This window comes from Electrophorus electricus, chromosome 14 (assembly GCF_041902795.1).
Source record: "Electrophorus electricus isolate QZ-2024a chromosome 14, ASM4190279v1, whole genome shotgun sequence".
NCBI classification, from domain to species: Eukaryota; Metazoa; Chordata; class Actinopteri; order Gymnotiformes; family Gymnotidae; genus Electrophorus; species Electrophorus electricus.
Window position 1 is genome coordinate 19,399,222 of NC_137510.1, and position 27,961 is coordinate 19,427,182.

Genomic DNA, 27,961 nt, shown 5'->3' on the forward strand with positions numbered 1-27,961 from the left:
GAGGAGCCTGGACAAGCCTAGTTTGCACTGATGTCTGTAAACACAATGCACTTGTGAGCTGTGTGTGTGCAACAGTGGTCCTGCGAAAATGCTAAGGTCTTGCTGTGATAACAGGCCAAAACCATGAGGGTTTACCAGCTGCGCTGTCTTTCAGGAAATGTCAAGGAATGTATATTAGGTGGGTCTTCAAAAAGAGAAAATCCATTTCTGTCTGATGATAAACAAATTTTCAATGAGAAGCAATAGGTACCCTTCCAGAAACACCATTTTTCCTCATAATAGTGCACCCAGGTATTGACACTTCATTACAACTATGCTGGTTTCTTCAAACTAACAGCTAAATGCAACTAAGACATTTCAAATGCACAAGCTCCTGGAGTAAGTATACTACTGATTTTCTCAGCCACCATGAAGATGGCAGCGAAGTCCCCAGTGCTACCATACAGCTGTATACATGGCTGCAGAAGCCTCCTCCAGGTCTGCACACCATTCTCATGAAAAGATGCTTAGTAATTACACAATCCAGATCTATGCATTTTACATATGGAAAGATATGGTTTTCTTTTATTCAATTTCAAATGGATCAGAAATAAGACAGGTTGAAGTCTGGAGTTGAACCCTGTATTACAGATTTAGTGATTGCACACAGCAAGTTCATTAGCAGTACTTCATGAGTTGTCACAGTGTATTTAGACCTACTGTGCACTAATTGTATGGTATGCTTTCATCAAGATTTTGCAAATCAATAATCTGAAGTTGATTTTTCTATTAATGATATTTAGTCATTAAAAGAACTAATTCTAAATTACACTGCATTACATTATGGCAGTCATATTTATGACATTTAACAATCTTATCCAGAATGACTTGAGAACTTATCTAAGGATAGTAGACATAAGTCCAAAAATACTATAAACAAACAAAGATACTGCCAGCAACAAGTGTCAATTCTGAAACCCATTAGATCCATTAAAAGCCACATTAGAATTCTAAACTGAATACATGTTCCTTTTTCCAAAGAAATTAATTTGTCCATTAATTTCCCTTTCCACTGATATATTTGCAATAATAAGCAAATACGTCAGTCATTCTTTCTTTGGAAGTGTATTTGAAATGTCTTCTAATTAATCTAAGTGATGTACTTTTAATGTTATGGGTACAATTTACATAAACACAACTAAATATGAAAATCTTTATTTTATTTAGAACAGTGATTTTAAAATAAATACATCTACAGTGTATTGTACAAAATGTGCAACTGTCAACTAATGAAGTCAAATCTCCAATTTAAACATTTGATTACTATTTTTAAATCTGTGATGGACATCAAAAACTGGAAATGCATCATAGAACATGCCCCAGGCACACCATGTGATCCAGTTCGGTAGAATATGGACACCATATGCTTCATTCACCGTCCATCCTGCACTTGAACTCTAAGGATGAGCCCTTACTAAAACATTCACTTCTAAAATCAAATTTTCCTCTTTGTGCCTCACAATAACCTTCAAAGCAAGTGAAAGACTGAGCATCTTAAGCATGCTGGCTCAGGGTACAGCTTCCCCGGTGAGGTCTATGTTGAGTTCAATGTCGTCATCTGACTGAACGAGAAGCAAGCCGGAGAATTGGCCTACCGCAGCTGGCTTGAACTGTACAGGGAGGTTGATGTAATGTTGTGTCCTGGGGAACATAAATGATCAGGGAGATTCAGAGGCATGTCTCACACACACACACCTTTACATTAATGTGTGGAAAAAGTGATCACTGATGGGCTAAAGTATGATATTCCAACTAAAATTACATTTCTTAATCTAAACCATTATAATGAATAAAGACAGAAAGACAATATAACTATTAGCAACGTAAACCACCAACACTTGCACCAGATCCAGGAAAAAACTTGAATATGGCAAAACAAACACCACCATATTAAAAGGAAAATGGGGGAAAATAATAGTCCCTCTTGGGCTCGATGGAATAAAATTGAGCAATTTTTCCATCTTATTTTTTTGAGAAATGGAAAGTGATACTGCATGAACAGACAGTTTACATTGAATAAATAAATAAATAAATAGGTATGCCGTATGCAGTGTGTACATGCTTGCATGAAGAATTTCATACACACAACACACAAACTCTGCACTATATACCTGCAACTTGACCTGATGGGTCCACTCAAGTGATAAGAGCCCTCACACCAGGCATGAGCAGCAGGAAGTGACATCATACATTACAGCACAACTGCATACTACTACTACTAAAAAAAATTACCAACCAACTTCAAAGGTAGAAAGACAAAGCAAGAATGTTTGAGTGTAGGTAAAGAGAAGGAACACATGTGGTTGGGGGGGGGGGGGGGGGGGGCATGGAGAGTGGACAAAATGAGAGCACGATAGACTAACTCACCTTAGGGAATATTTGGAATGCTTGATGTAGAAAGGCTCTGTAGGACTCAAGAATCTCAGCTGCGAGTCAATTAGAGAAGCTTAATATCATTGGCATGCAACACACGTAGTGACGGCAAAAATCCCATGCAATGGTAATCAAATTAATTAGCGGTAAACAAATTAGGAGTTTTAATAAACAGTGAATCATCTCACAAGGGGAAAACTGACTTGTGTATCTCTCCAACAAAAATCTCAGTTAATTCAGACCATAAAAAGTGTGCTACTGAGTTGGTTCTGATGTTAGGTTCACAAGATGCTTTCCATTACAAAGCATTTCTCTGTGCATCGGTCATTATGTAAAAACCAGACACTTTCTGCACTCACTCACCTCATGCATACTGGAAGAGCTATTGCGAAAGTTAACCTTCAGTGTGCTGACCTCCCCCACGCGGGTGGCAGGGAACGTGTAGAGGCTCTGAGGTGCATACACTCCTCGTCTGGAGGCTTCCATGCTTCAGGACAGGGGGGGGAAAAAACAGCTCAATAATAGCAGCCAAATAATCAGTCAAAATGCTCCAAATTAAGAGCTTTCAGTGCACCAAAGAAAAAAATAACTAACAAAACCTATTGGCTTTATTCTCACCACAGCTGTACCAGAAATTGCCATCTTCAAATTAACACCAGTTTCTCAAACTTAGTTTTTGAAAGAAAACTATGTTAACAGCAACTTAACACCAGTTTAGCACAAACATTTGGTTCATCACTTCTAATTTTAGAACAGCAGAAGTCTGACAAGTGATCCTGACAAAAGTACCTGCTATTCCCAATCTACTTCTTAAGATTATTGTTGCATACCAAAGCAAACACTGGTTTTAAGATTAAGACGAGTAAAGGTTTGTGTGCAATGTAATACACGTGTGCCTAAACATGCTTTACACAGTAACATCAGCAGCAGCAATGCACATCTCTTACCCAGCCCTAGGGCCTGAAAACTCCACTCGCTTCCTGCTCTTCACATTGCCTTCAGTTCGAATTAGAGTACAGTCGTCTTTATGGCTGTGCCCTGCACTCGCCCTTATACCCTGCAAAACCAAACAATTCTGTTCAATATACTCTGCAATTCTGCCTCTCAGTACAACACTACTATAAGTAATGACACATGAGGTTTCAAAGCTTTCCCAACAGATTGTTAATGCTAGTCAATGAAAATGCCTGAAACGTTGTCATATACAAGAACAATTATACGGCATAGAAATCTCACATTTAATTCAATTAATAATACCCATTCACCAAGAGCGTGAACATTTTGGCCCAGAAACTCAATACTCTCCTTAACACTTTGCCACCAGTTATGGATGCTTGTGCGACTCATTAAAACCTTAAGTGGATGTCACCTTGGCTTAATAAAATAGCATGGAAATAACAGGTAAGGACGCACCATGCCACAGAGCTGGAAGCGGACACGGCTCTTCTGCTGTGGTTTGGCCACCGGGTGGCACTCCAGATCCCAGAATTGAGCATAGTCTCCCCCATCCCGTGGGAGGAATACAATTGGCACCTGTAAAACACCACCACCAAAAAAATAAAATGAGCGAGCACCATAAGGTTACTTACTGGTTGTATTTTTGTACAGTAGAACTGTGTGGGGTACAGCATTAAATTTGCTAGCAAAGTTATATTTAATGGAGTTTACAGGCCAGCATGTAATAGGACTGAAAAGCATTTTTGGCCTCACCTGCATCTTGTCTTTAACACCCAGCATCCCAGACACTCTCTCACATCTGAATGCGGTATACGTGGCACGATACACATCTCCACTACCATCTACACCCTGAGGCAGCATAAGAGAATTTTTAACAAACATGCAAAAATGTGAAATCAAGGCTATGAGGGAGGGAAAAAAAACAAACCACCAAGTCACCTTGACATACGGAGGAGCGAAAGATGAAAGGTACCACCTCACTTCTTCTCCATTGTTCTCCACCTCTAGACAACATTCTAGAAATAAGAGAAACACTGACATACCTTTACCCCTTCATTAATTAATTTTAAAAGGCCCATATGTTTCCAGGAAATTAACTAGTCCTACCTACCAAAATAGGGGGTTGTGCCCTATTCAGCCTTAACCAAGTTTCAGCCACCATTATGAATATAGCAATTAATTAATTATTTTTAAACTTTAGCATAGACATAAAATGAAACAATGAACTAAAAAAAAGCAATACATTTTGCTATTAAATTTTTTTTTTTTTAAATCTTAAAGCAATATCCACTTGAGGATTTTGAGGTTTTTTTTTTAAAAAACACCTCACACACACACCACAGCAATAATGGCAACAAATACAATTTGCATCTCCCTTTTTACAACAGATGGCATCATGGACTGGTTGTCCAAGCTCAGGCCTGGATCCTCAGCACTGAAAACCAAGTGCTGATAGCTGAAGCAGACAAACGACTAGCTCACTTCCCCCTTAAAACTAAATCAACTTTAGATAGACAGTCAAGGAGTCAAAGGAATCTGGGGACCTCACTCTAGCTTCTGGGAACCATACTAGCTCCCAATACATCTGTATAAGGTGTTGAGGGTCCTTGGAGCAGGCAAGCTGGGAGGTGGAATGGAGCAAAAAGTGTGGACTGTCAAAGTGTTGACCCCAAAGACTGGGCTGTTCAACAGAACCCTTGCTATACGTTTTCACATATCCAAACAGACTCATGTCTTGACATAGAATATTTTGTGCACCCTCCCTAAGTACATGCACTGCTTGAAAAAGCAAGACAGGACATTAGTGAATTTGGCCTAGTCAACAAAACAAAACTTCAATGTGGCAGAACATGTAAATGACAAATTGAATAATATACGCCATCAGACACGTTTAAAAAAAGAAAAAAGCAAGGTGATTGTTATTTGGTTACCTGAGGACTCTCCTGAAAGGGTGGAGGGAAAGACCAGAGTGCGGTTCTTAATTTCCACCTGTGGCTGTGGGCTGCAGTTCTGGGATTTCAGACCTGGGCCTGCAGGGGTCTCTGTATGGGGAGGCAGGGGGCACAGCGAGCGGTCTGGGGAAGGGCCTGCAGTGGAGGTGTCCATGGCCAGGTCCTGACGGATCTGCACTCGGACGGACTGCAGTGCAGAGGAAAACGCATCCATTTGGAAGGAAAATATCTGAACTGGCATTCATGCATGTCCAGGCCCTTCAGTAATCTTCTGAAATGCAGTCTCTGTTTGGCTTCTATTGACCGTATAGTTTATAAACTCTATGGACCAATACCTTCTGCTGATCGTCACACTGAACATAGATCTGGCCAATCCAAGGGAGCATGGAGGAATTTGTAGCCAGTGAGGGATTTGGGCTGATGAGAACCTGCAAATGGCTCCTAGGAGAGGAGGAAGAGGGTTGGGATTACATACATACATACATACATACATATACATATATATATATATATATAAAAAAAATATAAAAAATGAGATGCAAGAAAAAAAATAAGACTCTCCATCTACCTATATCTATCTACACACTGCCTAGCCCAAAAAGAAAGGGTCACGCACTAATTTTGTTGGACCACCTTTATGATTATGGCACACATTTGCTGTGGAATCGTTTCCACAAGCTTCTGCAATGTCAACATTTCCTCCCCCCCCCCCCCAAATCTTGTTTTGATGATGGGAGATTTGGACCACTGTGCAAAGTCTTCTCCAGCACATCCCAAAGATTCTCAATGGGGTTCAGGTCTGGAGTCTGTGGTGGCCAATCCTTGTGTGAAAATGAGGTCTCATGCTCCCTGAACCACTATTTCACAATTTGAGCCCAATGAATCCTGGCATTGTCAAATTGGAATATGCCCATGCCATCAGGGAAGAAAAAAATCTATTGATGGAATAACCTCAGTATATGTTCAGTATATTCAGCTATGTTCAGGTAGTCAGATGACCTCATTCTTTGGGCACATAACGTGACCTAGATCTGACCAACTGCAACAACCCCAGATCATAGCACTGCCCCCCCAGGCTTGTACAGTAGGCACTAGGCATGAAGGGTGCATCACTTCAGCCACCTCTCTTCTTACCCATCACTCTGGAATGGGGTAAATCTGGACACATCAGACCACATGACCTTCCATTGCGCCAGAGTCCAATCTTTATGCTCCCTAGCAAATTGAAGCTGTTTAGCCTCCCTAACAAGGGGTTTTCTTAAAGCTACCAGTCCCAGTAGTTCCCTTCGCATTGTGTGTGGAAATGCTCTTACTTTCACTATTAAATATATCCCCGAGTTCTACTGTTTTTCTATGATTTGTTTTCACCACACGTTTAAGCGATTGCCGATCACGATCATTCAAGATTTTTCTGACCACATTCCTTCCTCGAAGATGATGTTTCCCCACTGTCCTTCCACTTAATAATGCATTGGTCAGTTCTTAACCTGATTTTAGTAGTTTCAGCAATCTCCTTAAATATTTTTCTCTGCTTGAAGCATGACAATATTTTGACCCTTCTGAAACAGATTAACATCTTTTCCACGACCACAGGATGTGTCTTTCGACATGGTTGTTTAATAAATGAGAAGCTACTCTGCATCAGTTAGGGTTAAATAATTTGTTGCCAGCTGAAACAATCACCCATGCAATAATTATCCAATGGTAGGCTCTTACCCATTTGCTTAGTTAAATCCAGGTGGTGACTTTTTTGGCCAGGCAGTGTGTGCGTGTGCCACGAAGCAAGTAGAGACAGCATAAGTCATACCTGGGCTGAATGACTCCGTGTTGAGGAGTGATGGTCAGGCAATGAGCTGGCCAGGACAGCTCAAAGCCCATCTCACAATCTGAATGGTTCCGGATCTGCATATGCTTGGTGTCAGCTGTACCATCTGCAGGTAATTATCAAGTCAGACATTATGAGAACCTTATGATCAATATGACAACTCAGTATATGGACAAGTCTACCAATTGTAGGCAAAAACAAGCCAAACGAACCTTACGTTTAAGCTTGTTTAGCTCAGCTGTACGTACGTTATCCAGCTGTAATTGCAGTTTAACCAGTGTGTTGTATGTTGAGTATGCAGGGAAACTCACTGATGCTAGGCGCAGTGAGTAGGAGCTGCTCAGGCTGGATGCTCCAGCTGTGGTTCACCCGAGGCTCAGGCTGCTTTAGCACAGGCTCAGAGATGCACAGTGGTGGCCCTTTCACTGGCAGCACATCTAGGGAGACATTACTAAACTGACGCTCCGATGTCCCCAATCCACTGAAGATAAAAACAGTTATACATAGTTATCACTACTAGGGAAACCTTACCTTAACAGAGGTTCAAAATAAAAATGAATCAAGTATGAAAGTTGCTTTTCTAACCAAATATTTAACAGCAAGGGCCATTTGTCTGTTTTTAACTCCTCACTCCTCCCCAAGGGACGCGTTATGGGCAGGAGTAACACTCATGAGGTTGTACCTGTCCGAGTCAGGAATGTTGTGCTGAGATGGCTTAAGGCACTCAGTGTGGTCGCTCTCTCCTGAGTCGGACATTTCCACCGAGCCCAAGAGGGACAGAATAACCTTATTCATGTTGCCATAGAAAAGTTGAGCCTCATTTGGCCTCTGGGGAAGGTCATAAGCTGGATAAAGAAGACACAGTGAGAAACATTCATTCAATTACACATCCTCTTTGAGTAACAATGCAGCTTTGAACATCAAAACACAGGATGTCTTACCTTCCTGAACAAGCTCCTCTCCAAGGAAAGGCTCATCAAAGGAAATGTTTTTCAACAAGCTGTTTTCAGACAATACTTTTTTCCCTGCTTCAGGTTTGATGCGCAGTAACCTAGGAGAGGATGGATTTGGGGGGTGAGCAAGCCAGCACCAAGCAAAAAACAAACAAGTCTCATATCACCATTATGGAAAGATGACAGACATTAAATGTGTTCAGGACTGGAAAAAAAATAACCTTCAAGCTAAAAACCCTCTCCCAACACAATCAAAAAAGTGTCAGGTTTTGTAATTAAATTAATATTTTTTTAAAATGTTAACATTTTTAAATGAAGAACATGGACTATTTTCTGTTTTGAGAAGCTGGCCCTTGAAGCGACTCATCATTTTTTTGTTAAAAAAAATAAACAAATCACTTTATGGAACTGTTACTGACTTCCTGAACTGCTGGCGAGATATCTCGTCTCCACAGAAGAGGCAGACAGTGGCAAGGACGGCACTTTGTGACTGGCAGAGAGCCTGCTCCCTACGAGATGCCTTCATCACCACTGTAATCACCTACCAACACAGCACAATGACGAATACAGTCATCAATAGCCAACACCACCAAGTCACTAAAATCACTTCCAGAGAGAATAAATAAATTATGCCCTCATATGTCATGGGGGAAGGCATTTCAATTAAAACATACATAGTACTATTGCCTGTGAAAAACCTGAAATCCATCATAGGGCTTTGGGGGAGTTGTGATTTTACATAAACACACACAGGAAAAAAAAAAACTTTCCTTTTGCGAACCAACGCACCTCTTGAGTCCTCTCCTTGAGCACAAACTGTGAAGGTGACAGGCTGATGGCAGAAGACTGCATGACCGTGCGCTTCTCCAGGTCGATGTAGGCGACGGCTCTGACAAAAGCGGCGCGAGAGCCTGTGTTGCGCACACAGACGCACAGCTTGCTGACCCTGCCAGCCTGAACACCACTCAGCGTGGCTACGTAGCCATCAGAGCACTTCCTCACATCCTCCAGGATCACATTGCTTGTCCCACCATATCCAGACAGAGGGATCTCAAAAGGGTAGAACACTTCATGTGAGAATATGGACTTAATGGTTTAGAAATTCTAAGAAAATATGTAATCGATCAAAACCACCCTTGGACAGCACATGGAGTGCATAGGTAAAGTCTTGTACAATAAAAATGGGAAAGGCTACTCCCAGTCATTTATTTAAGGTAAACAGGAATAACTGATACCAACTGAAAGGTTTTAAATAATTAAAACCTACTGTGAATTTAACCCCTGGGTGGGAGGTTCGCAAAGCAGACTGCTTGATCTCTAGCTTGGCCAGCATGGATGCAACACGAGTAGGAGCAAAGAGAAGGTGAACTACTACATCCTCTTTGGGCTTGATTAACATTTCTCTATTCCGAGTCAACCGCTCATCAGGGCCAAAAGTACTCTGCAACTGCAGAAGAGAGAATTAAAAGCAAGTTTTCCCAGAAGAGTAAAAGATCTACTCTGGCAGACCTTTGAGTTACTATACATCCTCAATCAATTGCTTAACATATTTACTTTATGTAGTTGGAAAATTAAGCACAGATTAGTGACCAAATCACACAAATGCATCTTACATGCAACCAACCTGAAAGCAGTCCTGGTCCTGACCTCTTATAAGGAGGCGGAGCTGCTGCGAGGCAGTGGGAGAATTGTTCCTCAACACCAGCTTCTGCTGCCTGCAACAGGAACATACTCTTAATATCTTTGTTTCTCTGAATAAACCTATATAACTCCATGTTCCGATATCTCTTGAGAGATGCTCATGGGTAAGCATCTGGTGTACTTACACTGCCCTACCCAGAGTGACTCCTCCCCAGGACATGAACTGTTTGTTGGAGAGGATAGGTGGCACCTCAGAATGGAGCACTGTGACAGGTGTAGTTGACGCATTCCCAGAATTCCCCTGTACAACCTCTCCCTTAAGGACAACCTCATACTGTGGCCCGCTGGGCAGCACGAAGATAGTCAGTACACTGGGAGAACAAAGATGAATACTCCATTAAAGAGTACTGCAGTCTGCCAAGCACAGTCAGTTTGAACCCCAAGAGAGTTAAAAACTAAAACAAGTGACTAGCGGCATACCCCTCTATGCATTTCCGGCTGTCTTGGGGCGTGAAAGTGACAATGACATTTTGTTCCTCTCCAGTTCGTAAGATGAGCTCATCTGGCTTCACTGAGAAGCTGCTGTTACAATCATTACTCTGTAAAGTATAACTCAGATGATTCCTCACACACAAATCCACAAATGTTTATGTGATATTACAAAACATGCTAATGGATTTACCAGTTACTTGAAATAAGTTAATCGCATGCATTTAGAAGCTTTGGTCCACTGGCATAGGGGAGGAAATCAGAAATTTTATAACCAAGTTGTATACATTAAAAAGGCCCTCCGCCATGCCTCTCGCAGTGGGGCCAAAGATTTATGGACCATGACAGTGCTGCGGACGTTTGCTGAATAAATGCAACTGAACAGTTTGGTTCAAATGCTAGTAAAGAAATTGTACCTTCATTCGGAGATGGACATCAATATTGCCTGCATTCTTCAGGGGTAGACTCTGCCTGGCTGACTGACCCAACAGGGACTGAAGACAAACGGGCTGTAAAGCGCATATAAAAGCAAAAGAATGTAGGCACAAACAAAAATATATTCCCAGATATCTTATGGAAATCAGATGAACATGTTTCATTCATCTTGCTGACTGGACTCAAATTACACCAGAATAGACTAAAGGCATTATATTTACACAGAAAAAAAACCCCACACCATCCATCCTATACAAAGAAGGTACACCTGTGCCTTCTAATGTCAGGCCTGTACTCTGTGGCCTCCCCCATCTGACTCACACACAGGATTTAAAAGTTCTTAAGATTTTTCTACAGTGAACATCAATCCAATCGACCATTTCAGACAAGTTATACCCCGTCCAGACTTTTGTTCACTCGCTCTTTTCTCTGGATGTAGAGGGAAGCAGAACATGAGTATGAAGCTACTACCAACTAGGTCCAGGTCAGGTAGGATGAAAACATCTCACCTGCAGGTCTTTGGGGGCATGTACTCTGGCTGTCCCTGACCTCGCCCTGAGGGCAACACTTTGGATAACACGACTGGGGCCAGGGCTGTCCACCTCGATATCCACTCGAGCACTGAAATCATCTGCTGGGCCTAACTCACCTGTACCACATGACATGGTAGATCTAGTGTTATATTGGTTGTTGAAACAGCCATGATGCTACTGTTGTGCGACATCTAGAAAAACATTTGCAAGTCCTAAGCAATCTACATTTTTATCAAAAGGAATGAGTCATACCAGACTTCATGCTGAACTTCTGAGGTGCATTAAAATGAACCCACACCAAGAAGCTATCTGGATTCTGTAGAGATAAAAGGTTTGTGTAAATCAGTTTAGAAGAGCCATCTGTTAAATTTACAACCAACATGCACTTTAACAAAAACAGACTGTAACCATGTTAATTCAGAAAAGCAAAAAGGTGAAAAAGCTAAACCCAAAACACGTCCAAAAGTATGCAAATAATGCATGAAGCACATTACACACTTACATCTCCATAGCTGGAGTGCATCACATGATTTATGACTGATGGGGCAGAAACAGGGTTCAAGTTCCCACTAGAAAGGACAGAGCCATCTCCAGTCATAGCAAGAGGACTCTTGGAGAAGCTGAAGCAATGCCAGGCTGAGGCATTCTAGAACAAATTAAGCATCAGACATTTTATGTACATTTCAGTGTTTAAACTCCAGTCTACAAGAGGCAAAAATAACTAGAGATGAATGAATTGCACCGCTCACACTAACAGCAGCAAATTGAAAGTTCTCACTAACCGCACTGATAACTAAGCGAATGGGCACAGTGGCACGAGTCCTGTTCACCAGTTTGAGTGGCAGGGCCTTGACGCTGCCTCCTGTCATGTCTCCAAAGTCCAGACATCCCGTCTTGTCAATATCTACCTGTCAACAGAACCTTAAAGTGTTAATCTTCCATAGTTGTCCACATCCAGAAGTCATTGTTCTGGTGAAATCTTGAAAATTTCATTTTTACCAAACTGATTATATTCAGCTTTTTTCTTCTTGCACAAATTGTGTTAAGTTTGATATGCCCAACACCCTTACTTGTATTGCAGGGTTCTCTGCCACAGCAACAAGCACCACTTTCTTGGCAAAGGCTTCAGCATGTGCCACAGTCTCACTTTCAGCAGAGGCAGGCCAGGAGGACACGCTGAGAGTGCACTGGTACAGGCCAGCCCTAGGAGCAATCAACAAAACCTTCTGCTCCTCTGTACTCTTGGGGCCAATTATGGTCTTATTCTTCACAATCAGCCACTGGTATGGGAGGGAGTCCACCTGGAAAGAGCAATGCAATAAGGTTACATTAAGATTGGTTGACTTACAGTTGCAAGCAAAGTGAAGTCAAACAAAGATGATCTCTGGTCACTCAAGAGCTGTGTTCAAATGGTCAAATATTATAAGATTCAGTCACGTGTTAATCCAGCATTTTTTTAGAGAGATAAAGCAACAGCTGTTCAACTTGCACATATTCTGTGTACATGTTCTCAAATCAAGCATTATGTACAAGTATCCTGTTAAATTATTTTAGAATATCTTGCAAAATGTTAACAGGTCATAATGCAATGAATAATAAATCTTTATTTTACAATTCTCTTTGTCAAAGACCAGGAACCAAACAATGCTCTTAGGCAGATATTTACTGTTAAAGCCAATGTATAACCCAACACTCTTAGCAGAATGTGTGTTGGTTACTGTGGCGTCACTTCTCTTTCTTTCCAAGCCAGACCAAGAGGTTACATGTAAAGAGCTAAAGGTGGTCTTCATTTAAAGATTTATATACAAATTCAAGGACTGGGAACAGTTGTGGGTATCAAACGAAATGTTCATTGTGACCAAAGTGACCAATTCATGTGGGTCAGTTACAGATGCAGTTCTGATTAACAATCACATAAAATGATCCAACCTTTTCTCCATCGATGGATAGGTTTGCTATGGAGATGACAACTTGTTGCCATCGCTCTGAGGGGTTAAAAATGCTGAGGGACGTTTGACATGCAATGCCCACACAGCAAGCACTGGGAAATTTCAGCTCTTCTGGGACAACCACTTGGCCTAGGAAACAGAGCAACCATTAACTACAGAAGAACCTGATGACATCAGAAGACAAAGCAAAACCAAAAGCAGCTCTTTTCACGCTACCATTTACATTCATTAAAATTTCAAAATGGAAAAAAAAAAAAAAAAAAAGTAAAAAGAAAAATCCCTCCAATAATGAAATAAACACCTACTTGTGAGATCAGCCAGGTCCCTTGCAGACCAAGCCCCAACAATGGGTTGTCCATAAGGTTTGCTTAGGGGGTACTGATGAGGGTGTTGGCCAGCATTCATGTAGGCAGATGACAGACCTGCTGGCCCAGGTACATGTGCATGCCCAATATGCGGATTGGCACTAGGTATGGCAGCCGACAAACCATACGGTCCAGCCAGGGCTCCTAAATGGTAGGAGGAAGGCCCTTCCGTGTTAAAGTACTGCTGTGCTAGCTGCGTGCTAAAGATTGATCGTCCAGTTAGAAGAGTTGGCAAACCAGATGTTAGGTCTGACAAAGCACCCTGGGTGGTCAACCTGTATCTCAAGTCTTCAGGTTTGTAGGTGGAAGAGGGGAGAACATAGCGAGAGCAGAAGAAAGCTTCAGTCCCTGGTCCTGAGATATTAGGCAATGGATTGGTACCCTGTTCCCCAATAATGCCAGGCTGATGCTGGATGTTGAGGTTGCTGGAATAACCAGAGTCACCCTGAGGGTACAGACTCAGCCCAGGCACAGCTTGGTATTTCCCTGTCCCACCCTCACTTGTGTAGTCTTCACAGAAGTTGCACTCACTTTGGCTACGTGGGCAAAGTTCTGAGGCCTTCTGGATCAGATAGGGAGTTTCTGTATGACAAGGAGATTGTGGACTCTTTAAAGAGACAACCATGCCTGCATTAGTTTTCTGATGGACAGGTCCGTTTGTGTCAACAGGGTCCCCTGGTGGAGTGGGACTTGCTCTGATGATGGTGGTGCTCAGAGTCATGGAGTTATTTTTCTGACAAGGCAAAACAAGATATTCAAATAAACCAAGTGAATCCAGCTGCATCCCTGATGTTCTGGCTTGTACATTTTTTTTTTTAAACTACTGTATATTTTTGACAATTGGTACAAGCTCAAGTTTACTCAAAATCATCATCATCCATATGAGCTATGACATGCTGAAAACAGCAATGCCTGCTGACATGTATATGGATCTTAATTCTGACCAATTGTCATGGTTGCTATAATGAATTCTGCTGTATATTCTAAAATAAATAAATAAATAAATAAATAAATAAATAAATAAATAAATAAATAAATAAATAAATATTAGGCTGAGCAGATGCACTTTTTTTTTTTTTTTTTTTTTAACTTTCCTTAAGGAAATGCATCTTTGCACAGAAAACCAAAAAAAACCACCTCAAAATAAGCCATCATTACCACATTTACATAATGAAGCAGACAACTACACAAATAAATGAACAAATTCATTAATTTGTTCAGAACACCCATACTCAAATCCCCAAAAGAAGCAAAACACCACAAATACCTCAGAGATTACAAAATCAAAACAAGAGAACTTGGCAATGCTTCAAAACAAAATGCAATGCATTTCAATTTTGGGCTTCATATTCTCATAGTCTTCATGCTAATTAGTCTGACCTTGCACCCACCTTATGTTGATCCGGAGTGGGCAGTACAGTGTTCTCATTAACAGAGAGATAGGTAAGCCTGCTAAAAGATGGACTGGGGAAGTGAGACTGGGGTGAGAGGGGATTAGCCCCAGGACTCTGCTCACCCACATCAGCACTGGAGGACGGAGACAGCTCCCTGTGACGCAGATAAGATGAAGTCAGTGTGAACTAAAAACCACACAGAATTTCACAAGAAGAGTTCATTTCACATACCACTGAATTTGTTGGGCCAAGCTATGCTTATATAGAAATCAGTTTTTTGTAATCAATGACAAAATTCTATACTTTCCAAACATGAACTTCTGCAAACTCAGTTTCTCACCTCTGTTCTCTATACTACTGACTACTTAAACACAAATCTTGACCAATAAAGATAGCAGTTTACCCATATCGACTAGGCAGTAAAGTCTGACTGGGGCTTGAATGGGTGAGTGGAGAGGTTGATGGTCTGAAGGAGCAGTGGCCAACCTCCACACCACCAGTGGCACTGTGCTCAGGAGAGCCTTTAAAAGCAACACAAAACTACTTTAGTAAAGAGAAACGCTCATTTTACAGTAACATCAATACAAACTTGCCAAACTTATTTTGAGTACTTTGGAGAGGATTCTGCTGAGCAGCTGTTGGCTTCTCTTTTCCCACAGCCTGGGAGGGGCTCCTCAGTGAATGTTCCTCCTCTGTGGTGGATGCATCCAGTCGCCCCGTGCAGCTTTTGCTCCGAGGAGTGTGCGGTGAGCTCCTTGGTAATGGCAGCTCGGGACGCTGACTGCTTCGAACCGCAGGAGAGGTCTTTGGAGTGGCAGAAGGCTCTATTGAGGAGCCATTCCCTTTCAGAGAGTGACAGGCGCCAGACACCTGTGGTCGAGCGGTGCCCATTTTGCCCCTGGGTTCTAGACAACTTCTGTTTCTCGCCGGAGTGGCTGTAGGGCCCTCACTTTTGCTTCTTTCAGCCCCGGACTTGACTTCCACAGGTCTGGATCTGACGGTTGACGATGTCAGTGGCTGCCCTGCACAGACCGATCTCCTAGCTGGATTTGCTGTGGCTGTTGTAATGCTGGTCTTTGGCCGAGGAATTGCACTTCTCTTCACATCTGACCGTTTAACTTCTGACACAGTGCCATTGGACTGGTTGGATACAACACTTGATACTTGGCTTTTCTTTATTACTTGAGTTCTCTCTGAGATTGAATCTTCAACATGAACACCAATTTCATTTTGCAAGGGAAGAGACTGTGTCTGTGTCGACCTGTTGGAGTCGGCCAAGCTCAGGATGTCAAGGCAGGACTGGGAGTTGGAACAATCACTGTCACTGCTGGACACCTCAGCCTTCTTTAGATATTTCTCCATGTCAAGAGCACTCAGGTCACCCAGGGATAAAGTTTTCTGCATAGGGTCCTGAAGCACTTGTTCAGGAACAGGGTTCTGATCAGCTTCCCCTGCCCGCTGACCATGTTTTGGGTGACCCTTTTTGGACAACTCTATTATCATTGCTGCAAGCTGGGCTGGATCAGAACTGAATGAAGCATCTGCAATTGCCGAAGCAATTGTGCTAATGCTCAGCGTTAGGCTGTTGCTGGAATTGGGTGATTCAGAACTGAGGCCTGAACTCTGCTCATCACCCAGTGACAACACAGGTGGAATCTAATGCCAAATAAAATAAAATTAGAGGTTTTCACAAACTAAATATATAATTAATATATATATAATTTATAACAAAAATAGCTTGGTGAAGTGTTTAGAATGTCAGCAGACCTGGACATTTTTTCCAGTTGTCTCTGGAAGTGAATCATTCGCTGGGTGAAGCTCAGCTGCTGTGGGTTCAATGGTTTTCTCCAAATCCTCTAAAGTTTGATAGCAAGGGGGACAGTCAACATTTTTTTTCATAAACCCCTGATCATAAATAACTAAAATAATGTTTATAAAAATGCACTCTTAGGGATTCCAGGAAAGTACTTGACCTCATACCAGGATTCATAGTCTCATCAGTATCACTGAGATCCACTGTGTCGCTGTGAACAGAGCCTCCCCTGGAAGAGAAATCAGAAGGCCGGAGCAGAGCAAAGGGCTCCCTCTTCTCTGGAGAGTTGATTACATAACCAAATGAGGGCTGAAGGAGGGGAGTAAAAATTTTTTTTTTAGTAATGTTCATGGCCAGTCTGAATTATTTAGTTACTTGCCAGAGCTAGCTTGTTAGCATTTTGCAAAGGAGCATGACATTTAAATGATTTATCTGTATTAATTATGCAGCCTGAGCTATAATGACAAACACTGAGGAGTTTGGTTTGTTTACTGGTCCTCACCCTCTTTATGTTGTCCTCAGCACGGCTCCCTAAACAGCCCAGAGCCTCAGAGCGCTGCTGAAAAAACTCCCCCAGGGAAATGCGCAAATAACTTTGGTCCCCCTTCTCAAACTCATTGGAAACTTGGGAGGCCCTCATCAAAATGTAGCTACCAGAGGGGACTTTCCAAGAGGTATCACCAAGGGCTGTACCAGTGTTAACTGCTTCAATTTTTTCCTCCTATCAGGAAAAATGGAAAAGGTTCTGTGACTCCACTCTGTGACCTCTAGTTTGAAACATCAGTTTTAAAAAGTTCAGATTTGTTTTGAATTATGGCTGAAGGAACAGTTGCGAGGGCAGTTTATATTGTCAGGATGAATTAAGAAAAGTGAGCAGTTTTCACCTGCATGAACTGATGCTCCTTTTCAAACTCTTTTTGATCCTGAATAATCTTTTCCATGACCTGACCTGCATGGCGTGAAAACGGTGACATATCCCGACACACAGTAAAATAATTGTTAGGCATAAGGTCAACATTCCCCTGTACTTACTGCCACCAACAAAATCCTCTGACTCCAACTGTGCAGCAATATTCTCAGGCATATCTGTCTCCATCTCCTTTTTGAAAGAGGAGTAGTAGGCAAGATCAGTCACCCACTTGCCCTCCTCATTTTGGTAGACAACACTATGAGTAGCATTTGCACCTAAAACATGAAGACACTTCATATGCATGACATCCTAATGTCTTTTATGAGAAAAAAAAAAAAGGCACACACAGTGCTATACTGATGAACAGAAAATCAGTTGTGAAGGATCATACCTTGTTGGAACTCTAGTTCCACATCATCTGAGCGGTGATTCCAAATATCACTATGCCCGCCTTCATTCGGATGGAAGCTCTGAGAAAGGTACTTTGCCTCCAGAGAGTCTCCAGGACGCTCATTACTAGTGACATTTGGCTGTTGCTCGAGGTTGAACGAGTCTCCACAAGGGCCTCCACGAAGTCCTAAAGCATTAAAGTCCATAGTCTGCCCAAGGTCAACCCCTACTTCACTCTCTCCAACAGGAGTTTTGCCCAAGATGTGGAAACTGTTCTGAGTGCCTTGAGGAACTGAGACAGAATCCTGGAGGTTGCGGTCAGCACCAGCCCTAAGGTATATGGAATCAAAGCGTTCTTCTAGAGATACTGCACCTGAGTGTGAACTATCCATGGTATCCTGTAAAAAGGGGCATTGGGAGGGTGAAGATAAGTCAACCTGTATTTAAAAAGGATGCTTCACAAATGACCAACAATATCAAATTAAACCCAATAAAAAATATAAAAAATAGCAGTGTAAAAAAAGCAGATAATTCACAAAGGGGCAAACTCACTGACACCAACAAGGCTGATTTCAACTTGGCTAGACCAGTTACAAGTGGAATTTTCTGTATTTATTTGGTCACTTGGTTTAGGTTAAAAACTAAAGCTAACCTGTCAACTTAGTAATATGCTATAATGATCCAAGTTATGCTTATGGTAGAATCTTATATTTTACTGAACAAAAGAGCTCAGTTCCTCAGCACATTATTTACAGTAATATTCTACAGTGATTCAACTAATAATTACTTTGTCTAACCATCTTTTAATGCTTAGTAGATATGGGTATGCTAAAAATAAATAAATAAAAAAACAAAACAAACCCACTAGATATCCTAAAAGTATCAAATTTACTTTATGGCAGTTTAATCCAATAGGTATAATATAGCATCTTATTTAGAACTCACAAACGCCTCTTGCCGGTCCTGATTAATACTCCAGTTAACTGGGGAAAGGCTGACAGGTCCTTGAACAGAAGGTTCAGGTTCCCCAGTACCAACTGGGCACACACGGTCTCCCATCTGAAAACAGACCAAAGATCTTGATAAGTGGAGAATAGCATTGCGGTTGCATTCATCTAGAGCTTGTTAAACCAAATATCCAATACCCCACTTTTTTGGATATTAATGTTAGTTCTCCCCCTTTCACTTTATTCACCCATTAACTTTTTATGCAAAAATGGTCATTACAGACATTAATTTAAGTGGTACTTTGTTAATCTATTAAGCATCCTAAACCTTGTCATTTTTTCAAATTTGATGGAAAGGAAATGAAAATGGTAATTAAAAAGAAGGACACCAATCTTGATAACACCGACAGGACTAAAGTTAGTCACCCACCAGCTGTTCAGCTTTCAGTTTCATACAAAACAGTTCTATGCTTTAAATGGAAACATATTAGCAATACCCATGTCTGTCTCTGTGCAAGTAGTGAGCATTCACTTAAAGGATAAGCCAGCCATTCCCCATAACCATGTCTAAAAGACTCAACGTAATCACACTGTTAAACAATGATTTTTGCATAATTTAAAAACAGCAGAGCAACAAAGGACATGTCTGGATGTTCGCTGTCTATTTTTCCTGATATGGCTTTACTGTTGGCAGCGGATTGCTCTCAACATTTATATTTAACCGTAAGAAAGCCCTTGCCACAAGCCCTCCCTTGAGAATTATGCATATACACAGGCACAAGAATTCTGATTCAGGACAAGATTACCTTGCTTTGTCCTGCCAAGCAAGATCTGCCCAACCCCGGTAGCTGAGAGAGCAGCTGATCATTCTCACTCGCTCCACTTCCTCCCACGATGCCCAGTCCCCGGAGCACATCATAGGTGGTCTGAACACCAGTAGGCAGAGGGATTGTAGACACACCACCATCATTTCCGTCTTCTTCACTCCCGCTGCTTCCATCACCACCTCCACCATCTCCTAAAGATAAATACACATACAGTTATCAACCACGAGTTAGCCTCGCTATGAAAATTATTTAATATGCATCAGGTTAGAAACTTCCTCCGATACTAAACAGACAATCGGCTACTTTGCCATCCTTACTGGACTCACAGGTTGTTAAGAGCATAGACAATATGACAGTAAGCACTTGGGGCAAAACTGCAGGAATGTCAAATTTGTATTCAGCCAAATTCAAGATTACTACTACAACAGGAATAGGAGAGTTCTGACTATTGTACATGCACCCTTATCTACATTTTGGTCACCTGTGATGGGTGAATCGATTACTTGTCCCTCAGCAGAGCGCCGATGCTCGATGCCGGTTCTGGAATCCAGAATTTGTGCTCTTTGATGAGGCTCATCATCTGAGCTCCCCCCTTCCAGGCCTGGCCTGAAATTAGGCTGATGGCTTTCACCAACCTTAACATGCATCAACACAGATCACTTAGTGGTTCTCCATGAAAATCCAACCTTGTCATAGGGCTAAAATGTATATTATTTTCAAAGCGCACACATCCAGATATGTTCCTCCAAACTCATAATAGGGCATCAGCTTGTTCCAGGAAAGGAACTTGGCCCTGCCCGCACTGTGTTATTCTTTGCCCAACCTAAAGAATTCACAAAACTTCAAATAGATATTTGTAAAGGTATATTTATTTTATAAACGAGTAATAAAAATAATACTATGGAAATTATTACGTTGTCAATTTACCAGTTGTCTGGAGGTACTAGGCAATAGGAATCTCGCTCTGCTATGGTTCTGTGAGGCATCCAGCTCATCATCTGTGTCCTCATCACTGGCAGGGCAGGAGTCCATACCAGTGGCAGCCAGTCGCACATCAGGCATGCAAAAGTCCTCCTAAAAAGATGCAGCCCAAGACAAAAGGAACAAAAACAGAAGTGTCTAATAGAAGCATAAAGCAACAATAACTTAGTTAAGCATTTGGAAGTGCCATACATGTCCAACTTAAGTGAAGTACTCCCTTTACTGGCATGCAGACACATTCTTACCCTGAGTAATGAATGAAACTTGCATTCCTGCTTAGGGAATATTTATAAGAGAAATCGAAGAAGGAAGCAATTATGTAATACTCCATTCTTGAAATTAAGGATATCCCCATTTTAGGTCATGCCCATTCTTAAAATCCTTGAGCAGGTTCAGGTTGATACCTCATCACACTTGTCAAGGAAGTTGTATCTGGTCTTTGATGATGAATCTGGTTCAGTAAAACATGTCTGAGACGAACTAGCTTGACTGCCAGGTAGAGCCTAATGGGAGTTAATGTGCTGATATTAATACACAATTTTACATAGCCACGCAAAGCTGCTAAATTACTTGTACAGGAACACATTTTGGCAGCATACTTCTTATGCCCTAATGAAACAAACTAGTTTAAACAGTCACTAATCAAATTATGAAATTTAAACCACCATAGTGTGTTAAATTCTATCTGGGTATTGGTTCTAGTAACTTACAGCAGCAGGGATCTCCTGTCCCTCAACCCGGCCTCTCTGCATGGCAGGTGGAATCAGCTTGTTGAAGTACTGTTTCAGCTCTTCTTCATGCAGGCGGTCCATGTCAAGGTCATCATCTGAAATTTACAATCATTAACAATTGACTCACAACTTTAGATCAGTAGACACAGAATTAGCACAGATAAAATATCTGGATAGCAAACTATATGAAACAGTAAATGGTCCTTCTAATTAGTTAGCAATCATAGCTGCTGCCAATGTTATATAATACATATTTACCTGAAACATCACTGTTCATGCTGTCAAGTGACATGAGCTTCTCATTTGCCAAGAAGCTGGCAACACTGCCACTCACACCATCACTGTCCACTGCCTCACTCCCGGGAGACTCTTCCTCTATGGGGGCTGGGGCCAATATACCCTGAAACAATCACTAAATGTTAAGAACTTATGGCTACAAATGGATGCCTAGAAAAGGTTGCATATGTCTTGTAAGCATACCTGAGCAGCCAAGGTTTCTTTACTCCCAGTCTGAGAAAATGTGAGCAGGCCACTTGAAATGTCTGCAAGAGGAATTTGTCCTTAGCAAGTGTTCAGCAAACTTTATATTTATCCATTAAACTGAAACAAAACCTTAAAAGTACCAAAGGTCCCTTAAAAACAGCCAAAATAAGCAGTGCCATAAGCATGGTTTAACATTAGACAGGACTTGCTAGTACCTTCTCCTACTGGGAAAGAGGAAGAGAGAAGGGGGGGGGGGGTTGGGGCGAGGTTTCCATCAACTAGGCTATATTGCGTTAGAATTTATGCTGTGCTAAAGCACCGTGAATCTGCTCCTTGCTTTTTCGGGACACTTTTTCTGATCGAACTTCTCATCTCAATTCTGAATCCCCCCCCCCTGTTGTAACAAATGCAAGTTTCAGAGCTATTCATTAGTTGCAGGTTAAGGAGTTATGCAAACACACAAACATGATCTGAGGCTCTACATTTGTCCTAAAATATGTAAATATTTAAAGGTTTGGTACCACTGGGGTAATCAGAGGGCCGGGCAAGGGCAGAAGGTGGTCCCACTTTGGTTACAGAAGCCTTAGAACTGGACACACATCCCAAATCATCAAAATTAACTTTCACCAGTAGTTCTGAGAACCGATTAGCAGCGATGAAGTCATCTGCACGATCCCTAAATGAAAAATTCACTGTAGGTTAATGCACTTCATAAAGGTTCAGGAGAAGTCCATTAAACCAGTTCCATCTTCCCTGGCATATAAGCACTTGTATGTAAACATAAATGCCTACAAATGATCAGGAAATATTTTTGAAATATTTAAAGTGACATGAAATACTGGTACTCCAATTAGTATAGGGCAAAGAGAAACAGTTCCTGAATCTAGGACTGACACTTACAAATCATCTTTGAAGCTGAGTACAAACTTCTCCTTCTCGTAGTTTGAGCCTTGAGAATGCATACAAGAAAGTGGGCCATCCTCCAAGTAAGATGCTTGGACATCAGTTAACCTGAGACAAGGGGATGAATCTATTATGCTTAAATAAGTGTGCAGGCTTAAAATAAAGTGACATGTGAACAACCCAAGAAAACCAAGTACCTGACTTAAAAGCAATAAAAACATTTCCAATGACACTGAATTCTGACCAATAGTGAATGCATCTTGAAGATGCTTTTAACACACTATATCAAAAGACAAACAAAAGCATTAAAGAATGTAAATGCAAAGATAGTGTCAATGCTGGGAACCTCCAAATGGGGCACTCCCACCTGTTGTCTGCTGTAGTTCTAATTTTAGCAACGGTAGAAGCAGCCATGGGTACCCCGAGGGTGGACCCGAGCGTCACATTGCCCAGAGTGGCACAGCCACTATTGCCCATTGAAGCATTGGAGATGAAGCTGGGAAACGTCTCATCTTCGAGGTTTCGGAAGCTATCCATGTCTGTGACTCAGTGACACAAGGGCTCATCACATGGGGAATGAGCTGGAAAAAAATACACATCTATGAAGAAAAAAGCAAAGCATTTGCTACTAGAACATGCAGTATCCAAACAAATCAAAGATTTAGTCTAAATAAAAGTTAGCCAGCTAGCTAGCTCGAAAACTTCAAACCGCAGACAAAAGATACTGACAACATTTGAAACTGTTTCATCTCAACTGACTGTCTAGTCTAAACTTCTTTAGACAGACAGCCAATTCTGGTTAACTAGCTACTTGGGTGCTACAATTGGTTATGCTATACTAGCTAGACTTGTTGAGAAGTTTTCACTAACCAGTTCTTACTCTGGCGTTAGCTAGGTTAGCGTTATATAATAATTAGCTAGCCAAGTCAGAAAAATGTGGGGATAGCTCAATATCCAAGTAATTTAGCACGGTAGCTATCGTAATGCAACTAACTTACGCAGAGATAATACAATAACTAGCTAGATGTAGTAGTAAACACATTAACTAAAACTAGCTAGCTAAAGATTCAATTAAGAGTTCAACGGAAAGTTATCTAACCTAGCTGGCTAATTTAGCTTGCTCGTTAGACGTTAGCTGATAGCTCTACCAAGGAGGAGCCAGCCTATGGATTGCGCACAAGTATTATCCAAACAAGCTAACTAAGTAGCTACGTTACTACTAGCTAAATTTCTAGCTAAACTACCAACTAAAGTTCTCAAAGTAATCGCTGACTTTATGCATTACTTACGTATTCACCTCTTTAGCTGACTAGATAGCTTTCCATACCTCTTATAGCTAGCGAAAGCCAGCATCTAACGACCACGAAGTCACTGCCTCGAGAAATCTTTTCAAAGTAGGTCGCCTTTGCCACTTCAACACTTGGAAATACCGTGGGTTGTATAATTAGCTACAACATTAAATTGCTTATCGGTGACACTTGTAATCTTCTGTCACGATGTATCAATGGCAAACCGTTTCCAGATGTGTAAAATAATCCCAAGGAAGATCAAAAACAAAGTTAAACCATAACCGAAGGAGCCCGCCTCTTAATTTCTTTTTGTGGGCGGGTCTTCTACCGACAGCTCACATTTTAATTGGAGCACCGTGTTTCATTCATTTCAAATAACAAACCAATCGCAAAAGGATTGTTTGAAACACTGGGAATTAATCCAAAATCCTCTGAGCTGTTCAAGTGTCCCGATCTGACATCAGAGTGCGGCCTTATACATCATAATTTACCACGGTATAGAGCCTAGTGTTTTTTGACATACCAGTTTTGTAAATAATCACGTTTAATTTTCTTTGATTAGAAAATGCAGTGCAAGCTGTTTTTACCATTTAAAATTCAATTATTTATTGCTATCTACATGACAGTATTTACCATTTAGTCAAGAATCAAGGACAGTTGTCATTATGTCATCTATATATATATATATATATGCATACCAGTTTATAGTGGAACTACTAGAGTTGCATCAGGGCCTCTGGGCAACAAAGGACAACACCTGTGATCCAGGATGACAGCACAATTAGGCCAGACACATTAGTATGACAGCACTTGCGGTCCATGATAAGCACACCCATGATCTTGGTAGCATTTTTCTTTACCTGCTCTACCAGGTGAGCTACAGGAGTGCTATATCTAGGTCAAATACCCCAACTGGAGCTGCCCTATCTTATGAAATTGAAATCTTATGCATTTTCATGGTGTAAGGAAATTTCAGTTTAAGTTAAAGCACAAGTTTTGCCATTTGGACCATATAAACTAGCAGATGATCTGTAAAGAAAAAGAATCATTAAACATAGGTGAGTATGCCATCATAATGCACTGTATGGAGTTTAAGGTTGCTGTAAAGTCATTTCCTAGTGACTGTAGACCAAACATTACTGCTGTCATGATTCAACTTTAAGAAAATGGCATGGGACAAATGCCCACCATCCCACAGCTGCCACACAGAAGAGAGCCTATTTATAGCTGGCCACTCCCAAAACTGTCAGAGTAGCTTTTCTAGTACTGCATGCAATAATCTGCAGATTGTATATAGATTTATTGCAGGGTGTTCAATATCCTACAACTGAACAGACACCCAATCCATTTGTGATTTTCATTAAAAGACACCAGTAATGAGGCAATCTGCTGGGGTGGGGAAGATATTTGTGTAAATAATTTTTAGTTTGCATGTACTTGCAACACAATCCATACCCAAGTCTTGTTTCAGCCCAGCTGTAAAACTAAAAAGTTAATCCTCACTGACTACCAAGTTGCAATTTGAAACATCCAAACATGCTGCAGTAGACCAAACCATTTAAACGATTGCCAAAGACTTGTCAAGTTTGTCCAGTAGGTGGTGCTGCTGAAGTACTTCAAAGCAAGCAATGCGTCCGAGATGAATTCCAGTGCTCTGAAGTGCAGGCCCTCAGTTTTTCACGAGTCTGGACTCCGGATACTGTCCATTTTACAGTGGTCCCTGAGCCATAGTGAAGGACCACTGCTTTTGCAAAACCCATACTTCAGCCAGAAAGTCTTGGCAAACCAATTTTTCGTTGCAAGTCATGAGTGCTTAAAAAAAAAAAAAATCCCACCAACAAAATGGAGCTCAATTACACATTTTTATTTAAACAAGCCATTACATCAAATTTCAGTAATTCTAAACAAGTTGACAGATACCCAAAACATACGTGTCCTATTCATTCTGTAATCCAAATTTTTTTAAAAATGCATCAAAAGGTGAAGCAGCAAAACCTCAGAGCAAGCAAGAGAATCCTGAACATCTAAAAGTCATAACACATCTATTGTCTGGCCAACAGTTAGAGCAATCACAGTGAATGATGGCAAAAGAACAGCAGGGCCACCATTGCAGTAACTCTCATTACAGCACTGCATATTCATGGTGTAGACAGTCTTGTTTGCAGGGAACTCAATGGTCATGGTCTTGTTGCATCCCTCTTCAGGAAGGCAGCCCAGCATCTTTACATCCAGGACAGAGGCTGAAGAGCAACACAGTCAGCCAAGACATACAGGTCTGCAGGTTCCAGTGCTCACAGAACAGTCAGAGATCAAGTGGCACTTACCTGCCTTGCCAGTTCCAACAAAACACTGATCTCCAACACTGCAGTTTACTTTGGTGGTGAAACACATATCCCAGAATCCAAGAGTACACTGAAAGCACTCAAGTGTTTGTTCTAAAACAGACAGTCAGTTAGTTATAGCTGTGGGATTACAGTCCACCTCAGTTACAATGGTGCATGTTCTGATTTTATTAGAATTCTTAATCAGGACTTTGGGGGTGCAGTATTAAGAATCACTGTTTGCACGACTTACCACTTGCGAGTGTCTAAAGGGTATAAATCTATACGCTGCATAGGAATGTTAATTTCTTGCGTCACGCTGCAAGTTGGTCAAGCTGATTTGTTCATTTAAATACAGGTACACAAGCGTATTTATTTTCATTGAAGTCAAATTAGTTACCAACAGAACCAAAAGGGATTCGCTTACCTGAACATGATACAGTAGCCATTAGCACCACACAAAGAACAGAAATAATTACACTCATATTTAAGTCAGCGCAAAAACAAACACGTCTATCGGATCAGAAAGCCCTCTTTGCTGTTTAGGAGGGGGGAAAAACCCCATTCAATCAAAGCCCCCCCAATGTGTGCAAATATATATGGGTTTAATTTGCATAATTATTTAGTAGGACCAATGGATAAACCCGTTATCTCATTAGTTAGGCTATGGCAATCACGTGCACTGCTATGACTAACACGTGAACCTTAAACTTTGGGCTAATAAGATCATACAAAGGTTAGCGTAATGTTGTAAACAAAACAGAATGATTATAACACTTTTTGGTTTGTTTCACAGTGGTGATAGAGTGGTTTTTTACTGAACCCTAAAACTACTGTCATAAATTAAACAACGAAAAATATGTACAATTTATAGAATTCTCAGTCTGAGCTTCCTTGCTTCACGCCATAAAGAGATTTAAAATAAGCCTATATAACAAGCGTTACATGAGGGAAAATGATCATGGTATTGTACAAAATCATCTTAAATGCTACAGAAAACTATATTCTAGTACACGTTTGAGCAACAAAAACTGGGTTAACAGAACTTTATTTTATTAATATATGATATACAGCACCTACTATCATTTCAGAAGAATTTGGTAACGATTTATCAATGTACATTTAAAATTTTGGATCATATCCATATAGGTTGTTGGTTGAAGAAATTAATAGTGACAACGATAGCACAATTCAAGCGCGCGCACACACATACACACACACAAAGCATGTATAAATAATGCAGTATGAATATACCCATGGATAGTAACTGCAGTTTCCTGTAGTTAAAGAGAGGTAGTAAAAAGTTCAGAAAAGTAGGCTTACATATGGTTTTCAAAGAAACATGACGTATTGGATAGAGCTATTTCATTCTGTGCAACCAATGCTTCAAACAGAATGCTTTCATTTATTAAAACAAGACATTAACATATACATCTATACATTCCGAGGATAATTGCCTTT

At 41.0% G+C, this 27,961-nt stretch overlaps 2 protein-coding genes across 9 annotated transcripts; both read right to left on the reverse strand.

Annotated features, from left to right (window-relative positions):
* Positions 1-1,178: 1,178 nt before the first annotated feature.
* cep192 (centrosomal protein 192) lies at positions 1,179-24,488 on the reverse strand. Of its 8 annotated transcripts, none has more exons than XM_081695945.1 (49): positions 24,218-24,488; positions 23,258-23,471; positions 22,888-22,998; positions 22,509-22,663; positions 21,985-22,046; positions 21,763-21,904; positions 21,484-21,599; positions 21,178-21,276; positions 21,019-21,045; positions 20,720-20,866; positions 20,274-20,427; positions 19,772-19,983; positions 18,964-19,077; positions 18,020-18,416; positions 17,751-17,903; positions 17,603-17,667; positions 17,221-17,439; positions 16,886-17,027; positions 16,673-16,761; positions 15,517-16,561; positions 15,309-15,426; positions 14,903-15,059; positions 13,452-14,244; positions 13,127-13,275; positions 12,268-12,498; positions 11,980-12,105; positions 11,700-11,843; positions 11,450-11,513; positions 11,174-11,313; positions 10,646-10,738; positions 10,221-10,339; positions 9,926-10,111; positions 9,724-9,814; positions 9,367-9,546; positions 8,889-9,149; positions 8,519-8,640; positions 8,088-8,197; positions 7,829-7,991; positions 7,458-7,627; positions 7,129-7,252; positions 5,657-5,762; positions 5,301-5,508; positions 4,309-4,385; positions 4,123-4,218; positions 3,826-3,945; positions 3,360-3,469; positions 2,776-2,899; positions 2,407-2,465; positions 1,179-1,680 (listed from the first exon to the last, which is right to left on the reverse strand). In XM_081695945.1, the coding sequence occupies exons 2-49, from the start codon at positions 23,425-23,427 to the stop codon at positions 1,548-1,550; spliced, it is 8,193 nt and encodes a 2,730-aa protein (XP_081552071.1). In that variant the 5' UTR covers positions 23,428-23,471; positions 24,218-24,488; the 3' UTR covers positions 1,179-1,547. The 8 variants fall into 8 exon arrangements, 7 of the variants coding, with proteins under 7 accessions (XP_081552071.1, XP_081552072.1, XP_081552073.1 ...); XM_081695946.1 differs by having other exon boundaries at positions 23,258-23,489; XM_081695947.1 differs by having other exon boundaries at positions 24,180-24,488.
* Positions 24,489-26,033: 1,545 nt separating this feature from the next.
* Positions 26,034-27,041, reverse strand: LOC113585621 (protein Bouncer-like). The gene is made up of 3 exons (XM_027023209.3): positions 26,928-27,041; positions 26,504-26,614; positions 26,034-26,419 (listed from the first exon to the last, which is right to left on the reverse strand). The coding sequence occupies exons 1-3, from the start codon at positions 26,983-26,985 to the stop codon at positions 26,211-26,213; spliced, it is 378 nt and encodes a 125-aa protein (XP_026879010.2). The 5' UTR covers positions 26,986-27,041; the 3' UTR covers positions 26,034-26,210.
* Between the last annotated feature and the right edge of the window lie 920 nt (positions 27,042-27,961).